At 39.7% G+C, this 18,943-nt stretch overlaps 3 protein-coding genes across 7 annotated transcripts; all 3 read left to right on the top strand.

Annotated features, from left to right (window-relative positions):
- The first annotated feature begins 122 nt into the window (after nucleotides 1–122).
- On the top strand, nucleotides 123–3,658 carry LOC124050393 (syndecan-3-like). Its single transcript, XM_046372880.1, has 5 exons — nucleotides 123–295; nucleotides 2,171–2,249; nucleotides 2,358–2,440; nucleotides 2,542–2,656; nucleotides 2,745–3,658. Exons 1-5 carry the CDS (start codon nucleotides 230–232, stop codon nucleotides 2,909–2,911), a joined length of 510 nt encoding a protein of 169 aa, XP_046228836.1. The 5' UTR covers nucleotides 123–229; the 3' UTR covers nucleotides 2,912–3,658.
- A 422-nt stretch (nucleotides 3,659–4,080) lies between these two features.
- Nucleotides 4,081–10,519, top strand: laptm4a (lysosomal protein transmembrane 4 alpha). The gene is made up of 7 exons (XM_046372878.1): nucleotides 4,081–4,330; nucleotides 5,393–5,513; nucleotides 6,868–6,944; nucleotides 8,373–8,495; nucleotides 8,618–8,713; nucleotides 8,896–8,994; nucleotides 9,651–10,519. Exons 1-7 carry the CDS (start codon nucleotides 4,202–4,204, stop codon nucleotides 9,723–9,725), a joined length of 720 nt encoding a protein of 239 aa, XP_046228834.1. The 5' UTR covers nucleotides 4,081–4,201; the 3' UTR covers nucleotides 9,726–10,519.
- Nucleotides 10,520–10,823: 304 nt separating this feature from the next.
- matn3a (matrilin 3a) lies at nucleotides 10,824–17,317 on the top strand. Of its 5 annotated transcripts, XM_046373986.1 has the most exons (8): nucleotides 11,287–11,420; nucleotides 11,677–11,718; nucleotides 12,132–12,629; nucleotides 13,876–14,451; nucleotides 15,501–15,626; nucleotides 16,067–16,165; nucleotides 16,367–16,440; nucleotides 16,535–17,317. In XM_046373986.1, the coding sequence occupies exons 3-7, from the start codon at nucleotides 12,263–12,265 to the stop codon at nucleotides 16,420–16,422; spliced, it is 1,224 nt and encodes a 407-aa protein (XP_046229942.1). In that variant the 5' UTR covers nucleotides 11,287–11,420; nucleotides 11,677–11,718; nucleotides 12,132–12,262; the 3' UTR covers nucleotides 16,423–16,440; nucleotides 16,535–17,317. The 5 variants fall into 5 exon arrangements, 4 of the variants coding, with proteins under 4 accessions (XP_046229941.1, XP_046229940.1, XP_046229939.1 ...); XM_046373983.1 differs by lacking the exon at nucleotides 11,677–11,718 and having other exon boundaries at nucleotides 10,835–11,420; XR_006841714.1 differs by lacking the exons at nucleotides 11,677–11,718; nucleotides 16,367–16,440; nucleotides 16,535–17,317 and having other exon boundaries at nucleotides 10,824–11,420; nucleotides 15,105–15,626; nucleotides 16,067–16,088.
- The last annotated feature ends 1,626 nt before the right edge of the window (nucleotides 17,318–18,943 follow it).

Raw genomic sequence — 18,943 nt, 5'->3', positions numbered from 1 at the left:
GGATAAACATTGAAAGAAGCCGGGAGTCATAAGAGTAGTTTTAACCGTAACCTCCGTAAACTCCGACTTAAAAGTATTTCAATATGATTTTTTTTTCCAGAAGTCTTCCGTACATACCTGTCGTAATACCTGCTTCACCGCTGGGCGGGGTTTCGTTAGCCCGGCAGAGGCTCGAAGATCGGTCAAAACACCTGCTGGTTCCTGTGAAGAAGACGAAATAAGCTGAAACATGAGGATATTTTTCACATCTTCTTTGTTTTTAGCTCTGGGGTTATTACAACCAGTTAAAATGTCGGTAAGTCATTTTCAGTGTTAGACCTGCATTTTCGTTAAACTCACCTGTCTCACTTCCGGAAGTTAGCCGAGTCATAGTACAGTAAAAGAATGTCAGGGTGTGTGCATTTCTGCGACTTGGTTGTTCCTTGTGGCTTGTGTTTTTCGCTAGAAATTTGAATCCTTCATTAGTCTTGATTAATAGTTGAATTTGTAGGCTAACATTTTAATTTGATTTTGTATATTAGTTCAATAATGGCAACTTGCTCTTAACAGGAATTAAGCTCTTACTGAAATCACCTAATGGTTTAGGGTTTTAGTTGATATTATTTAGGTCATTAAAGTGCAGCAAACTAATAACATGCCTCTTTTATAGGCATTTAAAAGTGCCACCATTAAATATATGTCATTATTATGTATTTCATTATTAAAGTTTTGCAGTCAAAGTACATAAAGAATTGCCAGCTGCATTTACTTGAAGTATCAAAGAACAAGTGCTCGTTACGCAGAATGGCTCGGTTCCTATTGTATATTTTATTTTGCAAAAATTTAAAAGAAATTCTCAATTTAAAGGAAAAGTCATTTTCAATAATTATAATAAAAGTCAATAACTGAGTTCACATAACAGTTTATCACAGCCTAAGGTCATGTCTTCAAATGTGCCCACAATGCAAAAACCACAGATATTCAACTTGTATCGATTTAAAGCAAATCCTCACATTGTAAAAGCTGGAATCACAGAATATTTGATGTTTTTACTCAACAAATAACTGAAAAAAATTATTGACCCATCAAAATTGGTGATGATTTTTTTTTCCTGTCAATTCATTTTCATCCTCTTCCTGCTAATCCAGGCCTCGAGGTGCTAAATTCAACATGCAGTGCACCCAACATACATAGAAAGCATTCACACTTTGCATTCATGTCTGTGAACTGCAAGAGGAAACCCATGCATAAACTGGGAAAAACAAGCCAAGCAAAGCATTTCTCACAAAGAGGTAGAATCTTAGTTATAGCTGGTAATAAGCCTCAGGCTCTTTAGTGCAAAAGTAACTGCTTAAATCTTTGTTGCTACACTTGTTAAAGCTAGAACTAATGTTTAAGTCCATTGGGATCAATTAGAAATTAAACATCGAATTTATTGCATCCTGTTGAGCTTTAGTACTGTCTAATAGACTGATTGAAGCAGTAAACATTGTTAGAGTGTACAGCTGGGCAGCACAGATAATACGGGTGCAACATGATATTCCTGATTCAGGAAATACCAAACGCATATTTGATCTTTTGGCAGGGAGTATGACTGTTTAGTTCCTCCTTTTGACTTATCAGCAGTATTCCATTTTGCAAAACAAATGTTTTTAATTCCTCCACCTCTGTCCATCCAGTCGTTCCATTAAATATTCACCCACTGTAGGCTTTAAAGCTGGCAGTAAAACCATATTTGTCAGCTACTCTGTTTCATAACTTCGTGTTAAGCTGCTGCAGTTCTGTTCAAACACTGAAACTGTAGACGCTAAACGCAGGAATTGTTGCATCCAAACTGCTAAGAAAAGATTCTGTGTTCCTTTACATTTACTGCTTCGCCAAAAGGGTGGAGTGATAATACCAGATAATTCGAGCTGTATTCTCTACTCGCTGCACCTTGCTGGTGATAACAGTATGGACACTTGTGTCATTATGGGTTTGTCAGTCACTTGTTACTTCAGTGGGACTTTGTATCTGGGAATATAATTCATTTCTTTATTGCCCTCTTAAGGAAAGTACCTTTACAGGCTCCGTGCACCTCTTGTCTGTTTTCATATGTCTGATAATAAGACAGAAAACAGTATGAAAGTGCTGTTATTCAGTAGTGGTCTGCATCTGTATATATCATCATCCCTTCTCTCCATGAAATTAGTTTATTGGCCATCCTGAAGACTTGGAGGGATCAGGAGATGACTTGGAAAGTTCTGGTTCAGGGGATTGGTCAGAACTAGGTAATGCTGAGTATCGAAACAAATGACCATAAAATGATGATGATCCTCTCTACCTTTACCCAATGTTTGTGTTGCATCTCTTTTTTTCTCTTTGCTCTCTTTTTGCAGACTCACCTGGTGAAATGAAAAACTCCAAAAATGTCAGAATATTACCTGCAAACGAAGGGGGCGGAACTGAGAATACTTTCCCTGTATGACATATGTCTTGTTTTCATGAGTCTTGCTGTGTCTTCACCTTATAATGTAGATGACAGAATGGCAAACAAAGTTACACAATTTCTTCTGTCTTAAGGGTTCTTCGGTCCTGACCTTTCACAGTACACACTCTCCTGCAAAAGACAGCACATCAAGACTCATTGTTGTTGCAAACAGCAAGAGTTTATTGGAGAGAAAAGAAGTCCTCACAGGTACTTTGCAATACGGTGCACTGAACATGAGAGAGTGACACACTGTGAATTTGTGTTGTAACCCAGTCATTTGTGTTTATATTTACAGCCGTGATTGCAGGAGGAGTGTCGGGACTGATACTTGCAGCTGCACTTGGAGCAGTATTAATCCACAAATGGGAGAGGAAAGATGGTGATGGAGGATACATTCTGGGCCAGCAGAGGGCTTCAGATGAAGATTATCACAAATGCAAACGGAAGGAAGTTGTTGTTTAACTGTCCAAAACCAGTCTTGGGTTTTTTTTGTTGATGCTGCCAGGCTAATTCTGTACCTAGGGAGGCTACTGTAAATTTATTTTGCTGTCATATTTCTTTGGTTGGTTAGGTTGGGTGTGCATCAGGAATGACATTTATTATGTTCATAGATAATTTATTTATATTTATAATCAAAAATAAAAATTGCTTTTATTGAACAAATGCTTTATTGTCTGTCTTTTATAAAGCTGACAGACTCAAGCTTATTTTGACGTCTTCTCAGGGCAACATGAGTGTACAGAAAAGGCTCGCTAGCCTTTTTTGAAATGGAAACAGTTTTGACATGTCACAGTAGAAAAAGCACAAGCGTAAATAATGAAATTAATGATTACTGAATATCATTTTGCTGCTTCAGTGTCAAGGACATTTATTAAACGTGAATGACAATGATTAGGTAATGATGATCAGCTGCTACAATGCAAAGTGTCATCTTGTCTAAATGTGCACCATGAAATGACTATTTTTGTATTCCATACTTGTTAATTAATGATCATATGATTTTGTATGTTTTACAAAATGTTTTTGAGTGTATATCCACTGTATTCATCTGTTTAAATGTATGTATGACAATGAGGGGATGTTGTGTACATGCTATTGCACTGTGTGTAATATACTTTAATATATTGTTCAGCAAGATAATTCAGTATTGCATTTTTTTTTTCCAGGAATTGATCTGACATCATATTAATTAAACTGTTGATGGCATGGAGAAATTGTTTTATTATCTGTCTGTTATTATCTGAGCTGTATGAGAGCTGACCTGTTTCTCACACTCTCTGTGCGTTGTCTGGGTATAATTTAGTAATTAGTAATTACTTTGAGGTAACTTGAGTGCAGCGTTATTTGAAAAAATGCACCATGAGAAATAATAACAACGGAAGGAAGTTGTAAAACAAATTTGCTAGAACTAGAAGCTTATTTCCCCAGTGGGAACATGGGGCCTCCAATGCAGTTGAAAAACCAGTCAGTAGATGTTTATTTATTTATTTATATATTTATTTATTTATTTTCCATTTCCATCTAGCTAGCTCCTATTAAAGCTGAAGTCCAGTGGTTATGAATTCTTCACTGCTGCTTGTTCGGACCGCAGTCCGCTGCCGGTCAAAGTTGAGCCTGATCTCCGCCTCTTCCGGCCTGTCACAGCGTTTGTTTTCATCCGCGGTGTTGTCATAGAAGGAAGTGGTGGTGGGCGTTCCGTGTTCGTCGGTTCATTTCTAAGACGGTTTCTATCCTCCACGGCCAGGTATCCCGATGTTTCTTCCTACGCTTGTGGAGGACATGCATCATTTTAAGCATAGTCGAAACAGATTGTACACCACCAGGTGCTGCGGATGTTGCCATGTCCGGACGGGGACCATCATCCTGGGAACATGGTACATGGTACGTGAAATGGTTGATGGCTGTTGTCAAGCTAGCATTAGCAAGCACTGGTAATCCAATGTGTTAAGTTTGTTTAAGTATCAAGTTAACCATCAAATGTATGTCAACCAGACAGCGTTAACGGTTTTTCTGAAAATGTCGTGAATATGATTGTTGTGAGCTTTCCCCGCTATCACCTAGATATTATGGGTATTTTCGATCAGCCTTTAGATGCCGAGTTAACATCAGAATGCTAGTGTTAGCAATAGCCTGCCATCATGTCGGTATTGATTAGCAAAGAGTTTTGTTCGATAAAACTCGCCCAACCTAGCAAGTATGGTTAGAAAATCAGGTAACGAGTGGCTATAAGTTACCAACACCCGTTTATTATCTGAGGCTTTAAAATGTGTGACATTTTGTCTCGGCTTAACGTTATATAGCACATTAGCTAGCGCAAGCTATCTAATTCCTCAGACTTGTTAATGTGACGCTTGTCAAATCACAGCAGGCTTGACTTTGAAGGACTATTCCGCAGTTACATAAGTTGCTACAAAGGAACCCGCCTAACTTGTGTTGTTTAAGGTAATTTATATTGTATTGGTAGCTGAAATGAAGAGACTATTTCATAGGCAACACTCAAGCAGCGAACTGTTTGCTAACATTAGCTCATTGCTAACATCATTGCCCTCTGCACATTTTGTCCCATGCAGTACTCTCAAGCAGCTGTACAGTTAATCCGCTCTCGTTTCATCAAACAGCTGATGTTCCTGGTTTTGGTCGAATTTCGAAGTCTTCCCAGTTTTTGGCAGTTGGACATAATTTGACAAATAAAACGCACGAACCGATTTCTTCGGTTTCCACCAAAGCACCGTTTCCACTGTGATCTAAGTTAGCTTTTACGGTGGCCTTTAAAATCCTAACACAAAAGAGTCTTTTAGGCAGGAATTCAATCTAAATTACATTCCAAACTGTATTGGAAAATATTGTTAGTTACGTAAAAAGATTAAAAAAAATGTACGTAAAGTGCTGAGAAATACTGCTAGAATCCTTTTTAACAAATTTTCTTGTCTTTCCTCTCCCCAGGTAGTCAACCTGTTGATGGGCATCCTGCTGACTGTAGCTGTGACCCACCCAGAAAACGTGCCCACCATTGACTTGCAGTATGAGGTCATCGACCATTACTTTGCCTCGGACCGAATGTCTGGTAAGAAATTAAGAAATGCTGTAGGCTTAAAAAACAAATGCATTATTCAAACATACAAATTGTTAATCATGTTCTGGAGTTTATTACTCTTCAAACACATTCTGTTATTGTGGTTCATTTAATTTCCCTGTGAAACATAAGTAAATATTCCCTGGATGCTCCCCTGGATTTAAAGTGAAGTTGCTTTTTTTCCATGAACCTGTGAGCTTCTGTTCTGCTTACGTTGAACATATGATTCAGCTTCCTCAGGGGGCACATCTCCCCACTGATTTGAAAAGAAAACAACTCATGAAGACAACCGAACACTGCTTTGCTGTGTACATGTTGTCTGAAAATGTTGTTATTGACGTAGCACCGCTGGTGTTTGCTCCATTGAATTTCCTCTAGGACTTATGTTGGTTCTCATTGTTTGTATTTAAGTGTGGCAGGGCAGGTCTGGTAGGATCATCAGAAGGCCTTTTCTTTCTTGCTGGCGGTTGTTTTGTTGGTTGGCTTGGTGAAGGCCTCTTTATTTTTCTGAAACAGTGACTCAGCAGGAGAGGAGTGGAAATAACCATGCTGGGTTGACCTTCCCACAGCAGGCTCACACCAACACACAGGAGGGTGGTGGATGTTGTCCACAGCCCTCAGAGCAAATGTTGGCATGTTAGTGCAGCTTCTACAGGCAGCATTCATTCCACATTTCAGGCAGTGTTTCAAAGTTATTAAGAGAGAACATGTGAAAATGATATCTGGCTTTTAGTTTCGATTAATGCAAGTGTTTGTCTTTTCAGTTAGCGTTACACTCACAATAACAGGGGTATTTTCATTTACTCCAACATAAAGGCTCCTTTTCATAATGAATACCAGATCCTAAGCCAGTGCAGATTTTGTTTTCAGTCACCTAAAGATGAGCAAACAACAGTCCTTTTTAAAATACCAATGTACACGTTGTTCTGCCTGAGCTACTGAATAACAAAGAAATGTCTCTGGACTGCATTGCTGCAGCAGGTCTCTGACAAGCATTACCTCTCCAGTGGAACAGACGGAACAGTTTGCGAAAACGAGAGTCTGATTGACAGAGAGAAAAGAGAATATGAAAGGCAGGCCTTTTAATTGTCCCAGGCTGAGTTTCATTGTGGCTCGACTAACCCTCCACATCCGAGACGGAGAGGCTTAATGCTCCCCAGAGCTGGCCTTTTAAAACGGAATTAGCTGGAAAGACATACTGTATGCAAATCACTGCTGCTTCAAAGAGAATAAATCAGTGCCCATACTCACTGATACATACATCAAGGCTAAAACTGCACTGAAGTTGTGAAAAATCTTTCCTGCATTTGATCAGTTTTATTTATTCTCACCTTTTCTCATGCAGAGAATGCTTGCGTTGGATTTGCCATCTCTCTGCTGATGCTCACTATCAGTGCCATGATGGTATACGGAGCCATTACTGTAAGTGTGCACGGTGCCTTTTTCATAATTCTATTTTGACAGCATACTCTCAATTCAAAGCACTTACACGGTTTCTTATGCAAATGTGTAATCCCAGAATGTTTTTGCAGAAATGCATTGCTTTCAAGTTATATAATAATAGCGTCAGAGCAAGAGGAAAGCAAGACCTAACCGGAAATACGGAAACACCCTCCCCTGTTTTGTTTTGTTTGTTTTTCTGTTTTTTTCCACATAGTTCATTTTAGCTGGCTTTTCAAAAATGACTGCCTGTCATCTTTTCCTCACATGCCTGCCTGATTGCATCAAGATTGTCAGGTTTGATAGCCTTTTGACGTGGCCTGCACAGTGAAAATCTGATCTACACCTGCATCCTGGGTACAAAGTCTGTGTCAGAGTTATGCCTTAGCCATAAAAGTTCCTGCTCCCAGACTAGGGCTGGGTATCAGTACTCAATGCCTTTTTAAGTTGTTGATTGAAATAGCCCAGTACCGAGTAGAATCTCGATGTGTCCAGTCAGATGATACATGCATTTAAAATCTTTTGTACCCAAATTTAGAAAAAAATGACTATTTCTATGGCTCACAGCCAATCAGAGCAAGCGTTCTTCTGTTGTAATTTGACATGTGATTGGCTCTCTACCACAGCAGCTACAACCCATGCAGTTGTAGTCGCATTTGACAGAGTTGGCAGTCCAGCCTGTCAAGGTATCAAATGAAGTACTCTGTAGGTATCAGTTTAAGGGTACTAGTATTGGTATTGCAGTTTTTTAAACAATGCTCAGCCCTATCCTAGACAACTGTAGTAGATTCCCTTTTCCAGTACAGTGTAGTAGCGCAGCTGCTGTTAGTACTGTAGTTTCCCAGTGATAACTTACCACAGATATTCAGTATTCTGCTATGATGTGGGAACTGAGAGTGAAGTAGATCTTTGTCAAAGAAGGCCTTGGCAGAAAAAACGCGCCTGTAGAGATTCTTGTGAATCTTTGTTACAGTAAGACATGCTAGCGTGGACAATTAGAGAGTCAGCACTCCGTGTCCCTGTAGGCGGACTCCTTTCATTTAGCCCAAGCCACATCTGATGATACAGTCACAGTCTGAGCAGTAGGAAAAAATGTCTTCAATCCAGGAAAACTTTAATTAGACATTTAAACTAGGAAAACCAAGGTTAGAATTTGGAACACTAATGATAGACTCTAAAACAATAAAAAGTATAGTGTTTCTTGTTGCTGCTCAGGCTGTAAATGCATCATCATCTGTAGAGTTTGTAGAACTGAATACAGATACATAAGAAAGTTAACGTAAGACGAGTGTGTTTAGATACGGTTAATAAAGAAGCAAAATGGTCTTTGTTTACAATGGACTCAAACAGGATCTGCCCCCTGGATGAGTTTGTTCATAACATGACTTTATGTCCTCCTGTTTTCCTCAGCATCGTGACGGCTGGCTCATCCCATTTTTCTGCTACCAGCTCTTTGACTTTGCTCTGAGCTGCCTGGTGGCCATCAGTTCTCTCACCTACCTACCAAGGATCAAGGACTACCTGGACCAGCTGGTCAGTCCGCAGTCACAAGTCTTCAGCTTTTTCTTTCCATTGCATGGTGTCAGTGGTGGTGTGTGAGTTGAAATACATATAACGAGGGGTTATCTGACGTTGTGTGTTCTTTTCCTCCTTAGCCGGATTTCCCCTACAAGGATAACCTCCTCTCTCTGGACTCCAGCTGCCTGCTGCTCTTTGTGCTGATCTTCTTTGCCTTCCTCATCATCCTCAAGGTGAAATCAGTGGTTGTTTTCAGTTAAACCTGGTTTATTCCATGTGTTGGTTAATTTATGTTACTCTAAAGCAAAAGAAGAGCACTTTGAGAAGAAGAGTACTTTGAGAAAACGTATATTTTTGTCCTGTCTGCGGATACACTAAAAGTTACAGCCCAAGCTGTCTTATATTTACTTTGCAGGCCTACTTGATCAACTGTGTGTGGAACTGCTACAAGTACATCAACAACAGGAACATGCCAGAGATTGCCGTCTACCCTGCCTTTGAGACCCCGCCCCAGGTATTCACATTGACTGAGACACTCAGTATTTACTGTCACAAAAAACACACTTGACACTATCAAATGCAGTAATGTGTAATATTGAGGTTCAGCCAGCAGGTGGTGTCTCATCCCCACAGTGACAATCTGAAAATGCATCTTTAAAACCATTACAGTAAAATTAGAAATCCTTTCCTTAGAATATCCTTTTGTGGCAAAAGCAAAAGTAACAGTATTTTCATGAGTGATTAATCAACCACTTATTTGTCAGTTAATTAATTATTTGATTATTTGGTGTCCAAGATTCACATTCAGATGAACTTTTGACCAACTGACCACCAAAAGCCAAAATATATTCAGTTTATTATCATAAAAGACTAATAAAACCAACATGCCATCACATTTGAGAAGTTGAAACAAATCCAAGTTGTTTTGGTCTTTTTGGTTATTGCTTATTATTCTATGACAATGAAGTGGATATTTGTTGGTTTGAGCACTGGGAAATGTTTTACTATTTCCTGACAGTTCATAAACCTAACAATTAATTGAGAAATTAATCACCAGATTAATCAATAAAGAAAATAACGTCGCAACCTGCACTGGCTCAGAAACATCCGTTTTCGATCAAATGTCCACTCTTTTGTACAGCAACTTTGTTTTTTCTCTTTCTTCTCCAGTACATCCTGCCCACTTACGAGATGGCAATGAAGATGCCAGAGAAGGAGCCACCTCCCCCTTACATGCCTGCTTAAGCACCAGCCCTGTTGCCAAAACACATACACATACACGCCACCATATGCATTCCTACTTTCCCTTACTTCTGTCTGACCTAGTGTGTATGTGTAAGGCCACTGGAAGTGTTTCGTTCAACCCTCCCCTCTGTGTCTCTGAAGAGCATCCTGGAGGTGCGAGAGAAGAAAGGTGGGAAAGACTGAAATCTGAATGAATGTGATGTTTGAAAAGCTACCAGCCCCCTCTGGCCTTTTTTTATGTCTTAGTAAAAGGGATACATGTGAACATGCTTGAAACGCTATCATCAGTCCAGCACCATCCTATCTATAGATTGATATATGAAGTGTAAAAAAAAACAAAAAACAACAAAACTATGACAATCCACTTATTATAGCTCTTATTGTTGAATTGTGTTACTTTCCCTCCCTGATTATAAAGATCTAGACTATTCCAGCTCAGTCTTGAATGGAGTCTGTGGCACTTTTTTTGTCTGTTATTTATTTAGCTTTGCTGTTGTTTGGTTCATCGCCATCCATAACATTTTCATCACTCTGTGCTGCCCTGGCGTGTTAGCAAAGCTAGTGAATAGTTTTTCCAGGTGAGATGGACAGAGAGAGACAGCAGAGGGCACTGATGATGAATCATTTTCTCTGCTTTTCTTTCTCACCTGATGTCTGGAGCAAACAGCTAGTCTTGTGAACATTAGTAGTTGCATGCTTGTCGGCAACCCCCCACCACCACACCCAATTTCTTTATTGGTAATATGATTTTATCCTAGTGGAAAAACGTTGACTTCAATAAACGTTTCAGAACATTTATATCCTCATGACTCTTTTGTTCATGTCAAATGCTGTTCCTGAGCTGTTCATCAGAAGATTAGCAGATTTCACCTTTCTGACAGTTTGAAAGCTTCTCATGCTTGTTGGCTGAAAAGTAGCCATTCTAAATACTAAATAGTTTTGTCAAAATTCAAGAGAATACATTTAGAAACTCACATCATCTCAAGAAGTGAAAACCCTGAGGGGAAAAAAGTTATAGTCCATAGTGAAATAGTCCAAAAGCAGTAGATGAGACTGAGTGTGGAAAATGTATTAAATGTGAAGAAGGGGACATGTGTCTAAAAGTTAACTTTTTGTTTTAACTTTTCTAGAATGTTTAAGTCCATTTATTCTGGTGAAGATTTAAACATTTGTGTTTTTAGAATTTTTAGACAAAGTCTTTTTAAATTTGCCTGAAAAGTCAATCTAATAAATTGAAAATAAATTGGAATTACTCTCGCGACATTTTAGGTTTCAGGTCAAAATGTTTGGAAAGTGTTGCATCTCTTAAGACATGTTGGCTCGTTTTGTATATCGTCCTCCATACCGTCTTTTACCGTGGCCCGAAGGTCATGTCCCACCTCGGGATTGGGCAGACCGTTTGACGTGTTGGGCTGAGGAGCCCCTCATATGTAGAGGCGGTCAAACCTCCGCTGAGCTGAGCAGGACCCTGAGACTGAGAGCAGGAAGCGGACAGACCACCGGTGGACTCTCTGCTGCATGATAAGATGAAGTCTTTACTCTGGAGCCTGCTGTGCTGCGCTTCGCTGCTGCTGTCGGAGGTCCTGGCCACGTACCAACCCCTCAGTGCGGGGGAGCCGCAGCTCATAGCCGCACAAAGCTACGCACAAACCAGAAACAACGGCCGACCACCCTTCAGAACCCTCAATCCAGCAAGTAAGTTTTACTGAAATTGTGCCTGCAATACTAGTCATTTTCAGCTGGGACTTTATAGCAGCGGTGACAGAAGTAGGCTGTATTTTTCTTAAGTAAAAGTAGCAATACTGCAGCGTCTTAACACCAATGATGCAAAGTAACTGTTTGGCTACATTTACTAAAGTGTCCAACTTCAAGGACAGTGTTGAGGTAGACGACTGTGTGTTGCTTAATATGTTTAAGTCCCTACATTACATTAAGAAATTTTATTTGACAGGTTCATGTACACAAACTATTGGTGGTTCCATTCACTTCTAAAGTAAGTTGTGAATGCAGAACTTGTACAGTAATGAAGTATTTTTTGCATTGTTGTACTGGTATTTAAGCAAGGTTTTTGCTTTTTTAGGCTAGATATTTTATCATCTTTCAAAAATTGAATCTAACCAACGGGATTGACACTTTTCTCAAACACAACATGCATGAAATCTGAAAGTCTTGGCTGGGTGTTTCACAAGCACTGCACAGGATAATCCCAGCTTGCTGCAAACAACCCAATTGGCTGAACTTCCACTCATGCTTCAACTAATAATTTGTTTGTGTCCCAAGAAAGCGAAAGTTGTTGTGTATTTCACTACAACGTACTTTACAGTGTCAGCTTACACAACTTTCTTGTTTGCCTTCTTTCAGCTTACTAATGTTCTCTATCACTTTTCCTTCCTGGTGGCCCTGTAGTTCACAGAAGTGATTACACGTATAGAGGAGGGTATCACTACCACTACCAGCCACCAAGGATCCCTCCACCGGTAGTGTACCGACCTATTCCTCTATCTCCTCCAGTGACTTACCACAGACCCTCAGTCCCCATGCCGCCCTATCACCACAGATTCAAAGGGCCAGTGGCACCACACATGCATCACATATACAAAGGTCTGTCTCCACCAGTCGCTCACCATCCCCATCAAAGGCTCAAAGGCCTATTCCCTTACAAATTGAAAGGTCCGTGCCCAACAAAGGCAGACCCAACAATACCTGTGGTACACCTCCCTACACTTCCAACTCTATCAGAGCCAACAGTGCTGCCAACTCTGCCAGCGACTACCATGGCACCTCTGACAACCATGATGCCGGTGGTGGTGACCACTGTGGCGCCAGTGGAGACCACCGCTCCTGTGACGCTACCGGTCAGTACCCAAAGCGGCTTCATCACCACCGTCAGTGCTGTGGAGACAGGTAGAATATTACCAGTCAGGTTTGCTTGCCAACCCAACCAATGCTCCTAAATGCTTTCCAGGTCAGGCCTACTTGTTTCACTTTGAGACACATTAGAAATATGCAGAAATATCCACTTAAAGCAGATGTTGTTTCATTTAAAGGAGTAAATTGACATTTTGTGAAAGACTCCTACTCTTGCTGAGAGTGAGGTTAGAAGATCAGTATCACTTACATATTTGTTAAATGTAAAGCTGCAGACTGTTAGCTTAGGTAGAAGAGCTCTTCTGCGCAAGATGACCTGGATGACTGAGAATCTATCTCTGTTAGCTAAACTGCTAGCCTGGCTTTGTCCAGAGGTCAGCAAGACTTAGACCACCTACCGGCACTTCTAAAGATCACTCATTAATACCTCCTGTATTTGTGCTAAGCTAAGTTAACTGTTTGCTGGTTTTAACTTCATATTTACTGTGTAGACAGAACAGTAGATCAGTGCAAGATGAGTGGATCTTTGCAAGGAAGTGAATAAGTGTATTTATGAAAATCAGAATCAGCTTTATTTGCCAAGTGACCATATAGTGACCAATATAGTGATATATTTCAGAGGTAGGAGACAAAATTAGCAACCTTGGTAATGGAGTGAATTAGCATTTCAATATTCATCCTATTTGAATTTATAAAGGAATGGGAGCTGTGCACAGCGATTAAGATGTCTGATGACAAAAACCTAAAAAAAACGCCACTTGAAATTTACATTGCAAGTTTAAAATAAGACCAAAGACTAAATAAGATTAAGTCTAAATGGAATAAAACTGGGGATGTGAAGCTAAACTTTAATGAAATGTCTTTTTGTGTAGCTGAATGTGATTGGACAGGCAGGGCTCCTAACACCTGTCTCGTTAGGTATTGTGTCACTTTTTATGTGTGGGCATGAAGCATCCTTTTCACTCAATGGAATTAGATAAAAGGATATGTTTCTGATGCACTGTTGGAACACTGAAATGACACGGTATGAATTATCGCATACTGTATCATTTCACCCAAATCCCAACCTTTTACCACTGCAGCGATGCACAACAGTTCCGTTTGGTTTTAACTGGAACGTGTATTGTGCATCCCAAAATGTCCTGTGTTTTGTTCTTGATTGTTAACTGTATCATTCGTCCTATGGCAGTTTAACCAACCAGCTTGACTGTTTCTCTGAGTAATGAACAGCGTTTTTAGTATTAAATGGACTTAATCCTGCCATGGTTTGGTTGATCACCAGAGACAGACTCTCAGTGCAGGAGCCGTCCCCTGGACCTGGTCTTCATCATTGACAGCTCTCGCAGTGTGCGTCCTGGTGAGTTTGAGAAGGTGAAAATATTCCTGGCTGACATGGTTGACACATTGGACGTCGGCACAGATGCCACCAGGGTGGCTGTGGTCAACTATGCCAGCACGGTCAAAATCGAATTCCTTCTCAAAGACCATTTCAACAAGCCTGACATGAAAAAAGCCATCTCCCGCATCGAGCCTTTGGCAGCCGGCACCATGACTGGCCTTGCCATCAAGACAGCAGTGAACGAAGCCTTCACTGAGCAGTCTGGAGCCCGGCCTCGCTCCAGAAACATCTCCAAAGTGGCCATAATTGTGACAGACGGGAGACCTCAAGACCAGGTGGAGGAAGTGTCCGCTGCAGCTCGGGCCTCAGGCATCGAGATCTACGCTGTTGGGGTGGACCGCGCCGACATGCGCTCCCTGCAGCAGATGGCCAGCATTCCTCTGGAGGACCACGTCTTTTATGTGGAGACCTACGGTGTTATTGAGAAGCTCACATCCAAGTTCAGGGAGACCTTGTGTGGTAGGACAAAGAGATCTGTGAGATCTTTTTCCTCACCATTAACCTTGGTTCTAGTTCCTAGGTGAGGGGCACCTACAGTCTACAGGGGGTTTTGTTGCAGATTGTGGATAGATAGAGATTGTGATAAATTATAAATGCTGAAATCTTGAAGAAAAACATCAGATGCTCCCAACCCCCACATGGACTGCAGATGTCGGCACTAGAACCTGCTTGCAGTAGCCATGTTAAACCAATGTAAAGTCTTGGGGCCGTACAGCCCTAAACTTTCATCTTCTTATTTTTTAAAGCAAAAAATGTATATGATGATATGATCATTAGTTATTTATTTTGCAAACAAAACATCATTATGGTGATTGCTTTGAATGTGTCCCTTTTTTATGTGAAATTATTTAAATGTACAGTAGAACCTCACTTTTCTAAACCAGTCTAATGCACCTAAATATGTACATGAGCAAAGACTTTATTGTTATTGTCGTAAAACAACCTGCAGAAAAAACAACCAAGCAACCAAAAATATTCAGGAACAAGAACTTCAAAGATTTAGACAGGTGAGGTTCTGCTGTAAACTTGTTTTTTTTGTTTTTTTGTTGTTTCCATGTTACTATCTGATGTTTGTGTTTGTCCATGTAACTCTGATCACTGTTGTACTTCAGGGTTCTGTGATTTTAGCTGTGTTGTCCAACACACAGTGAACCTAAGCAGTTCTCAAATGACCTTGGCTGAGACGTGGTGAAGGTGTAAGAATGGACCATGTTTTCCTCCGCAAGTCATATGTGGTCAAGTACAAACTAATAAAATACAAATTTTATTTTCCAATCATAAATTGAATCAAAATAGCTATAGCAGTAAAAACAACAATTTATTTTACTTCTTTTGTCAACATATATCCATTTGAAAGAGATTCTGATGACCATGAGGATGGTTTAGTGGATTTTTTGCAATTTGCAGAGCACTACCTTACCTAACATGAGCTACCTGCTTATAGCACATGAATCTGTATCCATGCTGCCATCTTGACAGCGCCCTTCCTTAATCCCGGCTTATTCCAGGTCTGGACCCCTGTGCCATGGGACATGACTGCGAACACACATGTGTCAACAGCAATGCCTCCTATTACTGCAAGTGCCGGAATGGTTATATCTTGAACGCGGACAAGAAAACGTGTTCACTGAAACGTAAGAACAACTTGTATGGATTCCTGCAGCAAATGTGCCTTTTTGCTGCGACACTGATGCTGCTCAAGAGCTAAAAGTATGCCTGTAAAAGCTTTAAAGGCAATGTGCAGTTTGTGTTTGGCTTCTAAGTGGGCCTTCACAACATCGCAACCAACTGGTGCATAATTCCTGACCCTGTAGTTCACCACTTACTGTAGCATTTGTTGGACAATTATTGGGTAATATTATAGAATTGAGACACCCTAATGGCAAAGAGAAATTAATATTATAGAGTATTTTTAAAGGTATTTATCTTTAAATGTGTTTCTATTCTGTCATATTTTATTTGTTCTTGAACAGTAGGCTTGATGGAAAAAGTAGCAAGGGTATTTTGTGTGCTTTTTTCACTCTCTCTACATGATCTGTTACACTGATGTGAAATTTGCTTTCTCCTGGCAAAGAGGTGAAGGTGGAGGTGGTGGAAGATCCCTGTAAATGTGAAGCTAGACTGGTTTTCCAGAAGCAAACACAGACCGCCATCCAGCAGCTCACAGCCAAGCATATCCTTCCTGTTGTTTCAGATGGAAGACATTTTGTTATAAACATTCTCTGTAGCACATTTCACTGAAGCGAAAGCTGCTTTTTTTCTACCTGCTGGTGTTGGTACTTTAACAGTGTGTGGTGTATTTAAGAGAACCATATGACCACTATTTCTTTTTACGTTATGTGCCTGTAAAAGACACTCCTTGACTGTTTTTCACTAGCTGATGTGTCTGGGAGAATAGAGCGTCTGGAGAACATGGTGGGCCGTGCTTAAAGCTGGACACAGTGGCAGGTATTGACAGCTCTTTTTTCTAGGGTGATTTGTAGCAAGGAAAAAAAAATCCCACCCACCACAGTTTGACCTTTTGTTTATTTACTTTCTGCAGAGACAGCTAGCTGGTTTGGACATGTGCTTCCTGTCATCACCCCTCCCACAACTATTTCAACCACACATCGAGAGAAGCTGTGATTCAAAAACCATTATGCCTCAAGTTTTGGACTGTTATGGATCACTGAATAACCATATCTACATTTGATCTTGGATTTACATTAAATGCAATGCTTTTAAACTGCTGTAAAGGCTACTTACTCTATTTTCTCTGATCACCTGACCAAACACAGTGTGATGTCTAATAACCTAAGAAAATAAGTATTATTTTCATTGTTTCCCATGTACTGTATGTTTGTTTTGTTTCATGTTTGTACAAAGTTGCTTATTGTATATAGTAGTTTTGTCAAATTGGATTTACATAGTAACATATTTTAACAGGAAATTACTGTATGCTCTGAAGTATTCAACCAGTAAAATGTTTAAGTAAGATATTTTGCATATTATCTTTATTGTATCTCTGTTACAGTAGTTTAACCAGCAACAGTTTTACTGTTACATATTTTATTATGTGTTATGGATAATAAATGCTAATCTTCTGATTCTGTGAATGTTATTAGATGACATATAATTTTTATAAATGTAACCAAGCAGACAAATTGGATATAAGAATAATTACAAATTGAGTTGTGCATACATTTGTCTTTTCCTTAACTTTTCTTAAATTAATAACTGCGGGATAATACTGACGTTATTATGTGTGTAATCACACTAACATGCTTATAATAATAATACAATAAACGAAGAACAGTAATGGTGGCATGTGCTGCGTCCAGTGAATTTATTGCAAAATAACCCACTACTAACAGTGAGAACTACAGTATAGAGGTGATGCCAAGATGTAAATACATTGAAAGGCCATAAAAAATAGGGTTTAGTTTCATGAAAATCTTTGGAATTGTAGCTTGAAACACTTTGTCTTATGTCTTGTGATTGTATTAACTTCAAAAGCTTTGTAATCATGCATTTCCTTTAAGGAAGCAAATACTATTTTTAGCTTATGAGTTCTGATCATTCAAACAAGTCAAACTCCCTTCATTAAAGTAATATTATTTTGATAAAGCCCACCCTGAATCTTGATGAAACCTCGTGACACAGCTGACTGTGACCCACGAAGATTAAGTTTTGGTCCATATTGTATTGTGTCTGTTAATACAAAAGAGGCATTATATCAGTCTCTGTTGTATAACTGTAAGTTTCAATAGCATTCGTGTATTTCTGCGTCAACACAGAAGGGCAAACATGATGGATGAGCTCTGACATTTCTATTAACAATGTGCTATAATTCACTTTGGCAGTGAAACTGAGCTGATATTTGAGGTCAAGGAATGATCACTTCCTAACACTCAGCCCTTCTTACTTAGTTACACTCATTCATTCACTAAGCATGCAAAGTAAAGATGGAGCAACCGAGCAGATCAGTGAATTTGACTGAGTTAATAAATTAATTTGCAGGGTAATTATCTGAACACCTTCTCTAAAACCACCATCTGTTTTTGCACTCTCTTATCACCACTGTGTCTTTTTTAGTCCTTCAGCATTACGAGAAAAACATTACAGGGGTCATCATGTTGCCTCTGGAATGACTTGCTGTGTTTGCCTGAAACAGCACTGACAACAGAGCATCTCTGTCTGCTCTGTCTGTGTGAAGAAGAGGGTCAACACGACAACGTTTGCCTCTAGTCTGGTTTGGATCCTCTCCCTCCTTCCTTTTTGCAGACAGCTGTTTTATGTTTGTTTGCTATTCCAGAGGCTTTCATGGTTACCACACACACACACAGTCGGTCGGAGAGGTGAGGCCACCAGTGTTTCGGTGTTTCAAGAAGATGAATGAGACTCACACACCTCCGAGAAGTGGAAAACACACATGAAGTTTGAATGCTTTAAGAAGTAAAACTTCAACAGCATTTCAAAACAGTTTAACCGTGCACTTTTTCATTGATTACTGTGTCTTCATAAGGGTCGTAAAGGACATTTTCAAATGTTTGTATATGATGAACATTGTCATCACTTTCTCACAAATGTCTAGAGGCATTCAAAGCTGAGAAATGGACTGAGGACTGAGAACTATGTGTTTTAAAATAAGAAGAATACCAGTGGATTTGTGACTTTAATGTTGAATTAATGTGCAATATCTTGCAGAGAGTTCATTGAGAAGGATGATGCTCTCTCATGACTGTACGGTAAATATGAAGCTCAGGTCAGCAGCCACTTAGCTTTTGTTTCATTCCAACAGTCCCTAACAATGTGCTCCATGGAAAAATAACTGTAAGAACTAGACCCCTGATACTAATGACTGAACACTTACGATATTACGATTAGTCTTACATGTGTCTGTATGAATCAAACTGAAAAAAAATCTCTGCTTTTGACAGCAGTGAGAGGTGAACTGCAGTGTAAAGTGTGA

Source organism: Scatophagus argus, chromosome 19 (assembly GCF_020382885.2).
Source record: "Scatophagus argus isolate fScaArg1 chromosome 19, fScaArg1.pri, whole genome shotgun sequence".
Classification (NCBI taxonomy): Eukaryota; Metazoa; Chordata; class Actinopteri; family Scatophagidae; genus Scatophagus; species Scatophagus argus.
The sequence above is the reverse complement of the archived record's forward strand: the minus strand, read 5'-3'. Positions and strand labels throughout refer to the sequence as shown.